Source organism: Helianthus annuus, chromosome 17, assembly GCF_002127325.2.
Source record: "Helianthus annuus cultivar XRQ/B chromosome 17, HanXRQr2.0-SUNRISE, whole genome shotgun sequence".
NCBI lineage: Eukaryota > Viridiplantae > Streptophyta > Magnoliopsida > Asterales > Asteraceae > Helianthus > Helianthus annuus.
This window is the reverse complement of record NC_035449.2, coordinates 56,178,633-56,184,667: the sequence shown is the minus strand read 5'-3', so window position 1 is coordinate 56,184,667 and position 6,035 is coordinate 56,178,633. Positions and strand designations below refer to the sequence as shown.

At 37.7% G+C, this 6,035-nt stretch overlaps 1 protein-coding gene across 1 annotated transcript; it reads right to left on the bottom strand.

The window, feature by feature from the left end:
• Nucleotides 1-1,671: 1,671 nt before the first annotated feature.
• LOC110924187 (glycine-rich cell wall structural protein-like) lies at nucleotides 1,672-2,735 on the bottom strand. The gene is made up of 2 exons (XM_035986220.1): nucleotides 2,028-2,735; nucleotides 1,672-1,958 (listed from the first exon to the last, which is right to left on the bottom strand). The coding sequence occupies exons 1-2, from the start codon at nucleotides 2,704-2,706 to the stop codon at nucleotides 1,672-1,674; spliced, it is 966 nt and encodes a 321-aa protein (XP_035842113.1). The 5' UTR covers nucleotides 2,707-2,735.
• Between the last annotated feature and the right edge of the window lie 3,300 nt (nucleotides 2,736-6,035).

Sequence of the window (6,035 nt, the reverse complement as noted above, 5' to 3'; positions counted from 1 at the left end):
AATATCAATTATATTGAATTCCCTATAAATATGCTAACAATTAATTAATTCTTTATGTGAATCTTTCTTTTGTTTTCAATGTGCTAATTAAGAAAAGTGCTGATACCATTCAAATATGTGCTAAAATCAATTATCTTGATTAATTTTCATGTGCTAATATAATTTAAAAGTGCTACTTTTATGTATGTATTGTTTTGGTATGTGCTAATTTAACTTTTTTTAAGTGCTAGGATATGTTCGTACGATTTGTAGGATAAATATGGTTTGTACCGGAACCAACCCCCTTATATCATAACCTCAATATTCATTAATTTCGCATTCTAATCTGAGTGTTCATCATATTAACATAAAACCCACTTAGCACATAATAGGGTAATTATCAAATCCCTAGTTTTGACAACAATTCATCAAGTTTTCTACTAGGGCTTGGTTCTAAACCAAGATTTTACCACAATAACACTCATAGATTCAACATTCATTCCAGAATTTTGATTATGATTGTTCATCATAATCTCAAAGTATCGCCAAATCATAAAATTCAAAATACCTTGTGATCCCCACGACTAGGTGATCATTTATATGTGTTCAAGCATTGATTTGGGGCTTGAATTGAGCTTCAATTTGTTAATTTTGTGATGAGCTAGGGTTTGCTTCTTTTCCCTGTCCTCTGATCGATCCACGCACACACACACACACACTAAGTGTGTGTGTTGTGTTTTATTTTCAATTTTAATAAAAACAAGTTTCCCTTCTTGGCCATATTAGTCCCTCTTGTTTCATTTATTATAAAAGAAGCTATATCTCATAGCTTTTCATTTAATTACCCATTACTAACTAGGTTAACTATTCCTAGTTAACTTGGTGGGTGTGGGGAATTATAACCCGTTTTATTTTTATGTCCCGTTAACTCGGGCTTCTAATAAACCATGTTTTCTCAAAGCGTTTATTCCTCTCTTTTTATTAATATAAGATTATTTATTTAAATTCTAACATTTACCGGGTTTAATTTTACCACTAACGGTATTTTACCCGTCTTTACTATTAACGGGGTTTGATTACCAAACTCATTTTTAGGGTGTTACACAAATAATGATTGAAAATTCATGCAAACATGCTTTTTAATGATCCCTAAATATATACTGGGATTAAGTAACCGTTGTTAAAGGTTCTCTTAACAAGGTGCGTTTAGTGTGGAGTTCAAGTGTATAGGATATAAAATTAGGTAACAAATGTGAGAATGGATCAAGCATGATAGAAATGCCTTTATTAATCCATATGATGCATAATGCATAAAAATGGAAAGGTAACATGCATATTAAAGATATGCATATATAATTGTACCATACACATTTATTTATTACTAGATATGTAATAGAAAGTGTTATGCTCCTAATGGTTTTTAAGGTTGTGCTAGGTTACAGGGCCATAATCGCTTTAGTTCCCACCGCCAGCTCCTGCACCAAAACCATGTCCACCACCACCACCACCGACGCCTCCTCCAAAACCTCCACCACCTCCCTCTCCACCACCTTTGCCAATTCCACCGCCAAATCCGCCTCCTGCACCACCGCCAAAACCACCTCCTCCTCCCGAACCACCACCAATTCCACTTCCACCCCCGTTTCCAACGCCACCCCCTGTTCCACCTCCACTTCCACTTCCTTCTCCATGTCAGATACCACCTCCGCCGCCCTTACCAATGCCACCTCCAGATCCACCACTACCTGTACCAATGTCGCCACCTTCTCCACCTCCCACACCACCACCTTCTCCACCTCCTATTCCACCACCACCACCTTTGCCAATTCCTCCTCCTACACCACCTCCTATTCCACCACCACTTCCTCCGCCTACACCACCACCTTTACCAATTCCTCCTCCAACTCCACTACCACCACCAGAACCACCTCCTATCCCACCCCCCGAACCACCTCCTATTCCACCACCACTTCCTCCTCCTACACCACCACCACCACCACCTTTGCCAATTCCTCCACCAACTCCACCACCACCACCAGAACCACCTCCTATTCCACCACCACCACCTTTACCAATTCCTCCACCAACTCCACCACCACCACCACCACCAGAACCACCTCCTATTCCACCACCACTACCTTTACCAATTCCTCCTCCAACTCCACCACCACCGCCTGAACCACCTCCTACTCCACCACCACCATCACCTTTACCAGTTCCTCCTCCAACCCCACCACCACCACCGCCACCAGAGCCACCTCCTATTCCACCACCACTTCCTCCACCTACACCATCACCACTACCTTTACCAATTCCTCCTCCAACTCCACCACCACCATCACCACCAGAACCACCTCCTATTCCACCACCACCACCTTTACCAATTCCTCCTCCAACTCCACCACCACCGCCTGAACCACCTCCTACTCCACCACCTTTACCAATTCCTCCTCCAATCCCACCACCACCACCACCGCCGCCCCCGGAACCACCTCCTATTCCACCACCACCACCTTTTCCAACACCTCCTCCTACTCCACCACCACCACCACCACCACCATAACCACCTCCACCACCACCTCCAAATCCTACTCCGCCATTTATACCCCTACCATGCTCACTAGTCGTCTTCTTTTCCTCCTCAGAAAGATTTCTACCACCAGCTATGTTAGTGGTGCAAATTATGAAGCCAACAAAAGCAAAGAGCAAAAGCTTAGAACCCATCATATATCTTTGTTTAGTAATCTAGTGATGACTTGTAAGGAATTGTGTGAAGAAGCATAACAAGATTTCTAGTATATATAAGGATTCGAATAGACACCATTTCAACGAGGTAGTTGAGATATAATTAAATTAAGCAATCTTTTGCACAAAAATTACAGACATGTAATTATTGTTTTATGCTCTCCAACCTGTATGACAAAACATCCAAAAAAGTAAATTAATGTAAGATAGCATTTTGTTTGCATAACTCAAACAAACATATCGAATTTACTTAAAATGACATTGTAATACATAATTATTTACTTTTACTACAAGTAGTCATATCCGTCTTTGTTCTAATTTATATGACATACATTTCCAAAAAATAAAATAATAATTGATAACATAACTTTCAGTTTTTATTCCACATATGTTTCTTGTATTTTACACATTACTTTTTAATTAATTGGCTGGAGGCAGCTATATCTAATGACTTTCAACTTTAATTACGAGTGTTTGTAACCCAACATTAATTCAGTCCTTTCATGCATTCATATAATTATCTTGCTATCAATTGTGGCTTTGACTTTAACACCACATGCCGTCATATAAATGCTTGAACATGCACTCCGACTAAATCTTGAAATCCTTTCACCTTTAAGTTTTGAGAAGTTAAGAGCATTCACATTCAAGCCACCATCTTAACCCTTACCTCTAAAATTTAAAAAAATCTTCTAAATATTCACTCTATCCTATCCCCTATTTCATCTTTCTAACTCTAAATTCTAAAAAGACTATACAGTAACTTTTCATGTATGAAAAACTACTGTATCCCCTCATCTTCAACCATATCAGCCATTCTCATCTACTCCCGCCCATATCATCTTCTCCCGCCCTCGTTCTTTTCCTTTCCACCAGGTATCGTCAATTTCATCTCATATTACGTGCCCTAACTCCTATTCAAAACAATCGTTCAAAAACCCTCAATCCAAACCATATCACCCACCGTACACCGTCTTATCTCCGTCGCCGATGATAACGCCGCCGTTAAAACTCCAAAGCTCACTGTTCTAACTGCTCTCATTGCTTCAATCTCGTCATTTCGTTTCCATTTTTTTCTATTAAGGTAATTTGTTACTTGTTGATACAATTATTGGTGTTTTAGTGTGTGTAATTGTGTATATTGTTTATGTCTGATTTTGTGTAATAACTAAGTTTGATTTGTAAATCTGCAGGGCCGGCTCTGGGCCTGGTAAACCCGTGCCGACGCCCGAGGCCCAAAATTTCAAAGGCCCGAAAAGTCTTTATAAGCTTGTATAGTTTTAGGATCCTGTAAAAAGGACACTTTTCGTAAGAAGTGTGAGAAGACATAAAAATTCATATATAGGTATCATGTTTTGGATTTAGGAATAATGTATTGGGTTGTTTTGGCAAGAAAAACACTAAACATAACAATTTAAGATACAATGCAATAAAATCTAGGCTTAAAACTTAAAACACCATGCCAAGAACGTTAAGTAGTGTGTTTTAAGTGTTAAGCAGTGTGTTTTAAATTTCAGGCCCATAATACGTTGTATTTTGTTTTAAATTGTTATGTTTGGTGTTTTTCTTACCAAAACAACCCAAAACATCATATGCCTAAGCTCAAAACATGATGCCTACATGTCAATTTCTATGCCTTCTCACACTTCTCACGAAAAAGGTCCTTTTTACAGGAACCTCACCCTGCTTGTATATATTTATTAAATTATATATTTAGTATATTCATCCGTTTATTATACAAAAAAATATTTGTGGTATAGTGGCAAAAACCATCTCAAAATAATGTAAAGGTCTCAAGTTCTAGTCTTTGCTCCATCACTAAGTTTTTATTTTTGTAATTCACTTACCTTTAACCATAATTTTGGGCCCAATTCTTTTCGTCGCCCGAGGCCTAAATTTTTTCAAAAGTTTCTGGGGACGGTGTAACACCCGTTCTTATAAATTAAGGTTTAACGTATCATTTATGAAAATCAGTCATGTAATTAAGATTACATATGCATTGGAAATTACGGTTTTATTAAAACTTTTTACAATTTTTTAAAAAATATAGAACATATCATGTGTACGTTCGTCGTTTAACATAATAACTATACATAATGCGGAAGCTTGTATTCGTGATCGTGTTCGGTTCTTGCTCGACGCTTGATCTTCATCCGTGCACCCTTGGCATTCACCTATGATCAAAACCAACTTAAAAGTTAGTTTTGATAGTCAAATATTAAGTTCAAACAAGTACAGGGGTTAAAAATGACAAAATTTAAAAATTTTCAGAGTTAGGGGGCGTCGCGTGACGCCAAGGGGCGTCGCGTGACGCTAGGCCCCCTTTTTCACAGACTGTTGCTTCAGCTGTTGCTGTACATTCCCAACTTAACTCGATTTCACGGAAACGGCCATAACTTCTTCGTTATTGATCCGTTTTACCCGATTCTTTTTCCTACGCGTCCGTAATTTAATCCTCCATCTTATGGAGTTAAAATCCTACATCCAACATAAGAAATTTTGAGACTTCTAAGCCTTCGACTCGTTACCTTTTTACCGAATATTAAACCGTTTATGCATTTTATCAAACAAACGTATTTATTTGATTCCTATATCTCATACACTTTTTCAAATTAATGTTACCTACTATATTAGGTTCTAATCATAGGTTTATTACACCATTTAAACCCGTTTATGCTCGTATGCTTATTTTGACCCGTTAAGGGTGTTTTAGCACTTTAAAGCTTGAAATCGCTTTCATTCTTTTCTAGCATCTTATTGCTACATTTCTTATCAAGTTATCTTCCACCACATCTATATGTGTGTTGGATTTAATGTAGATATCTATATGTTCCGAGTTCCTACCCCTCGGATTATCATTTTACGGCAAGACTCATATAAAGCCTTTCGACCCAAGGATTTACATCCTTCACTACCTATACTCATTTTAAGCATATATTTAATCATAAAACTTATTTCCGAACCACCCTTATGGGTCGTTCGTTCAAATTAGCTTAAAAGGGCAATTTGGTCAATTTTCATCCTTCTTTTACTACAAGGACCTTTAAATACTTGTTTGACTAAAAATCCAACCTTTTTAACTATAATTCTTGTTTGTAAACTCATGTGCTTCTAAAACACCATAAACATAATTCAACTTATTCGGTTTACCTAAAGATAACCGAATATCTATACCTTAACCTTGTCTAACTCTTATAGAACTCCAAATTCTACGTGATGAGTTGTGTTATTATACATACCTGGCTCGGATCAATATATTGACCCGTTTCAATACCTTGCCTTCGTAATCGCTAAGCACTAGCGATGTACTT

Bases quoted from the DNA above. Each gene is read 5' to 3' on its own strand.
- LOC110924187 (XM_035986220.1), bottom strand. From the start codon at position 2,706: ATGATGGGTTCTAAGCTTTTGCTCTTTGCTTTTGTTGGCTTCATAATT. The intron at 1,959-2,027 runs GAGGTGGTTCTG...GTGGTGGTGTAG, and splicing joins AGGTGGTGGTGGTGGAATAG to GAGGAGGAAGTGGTGGTGGA.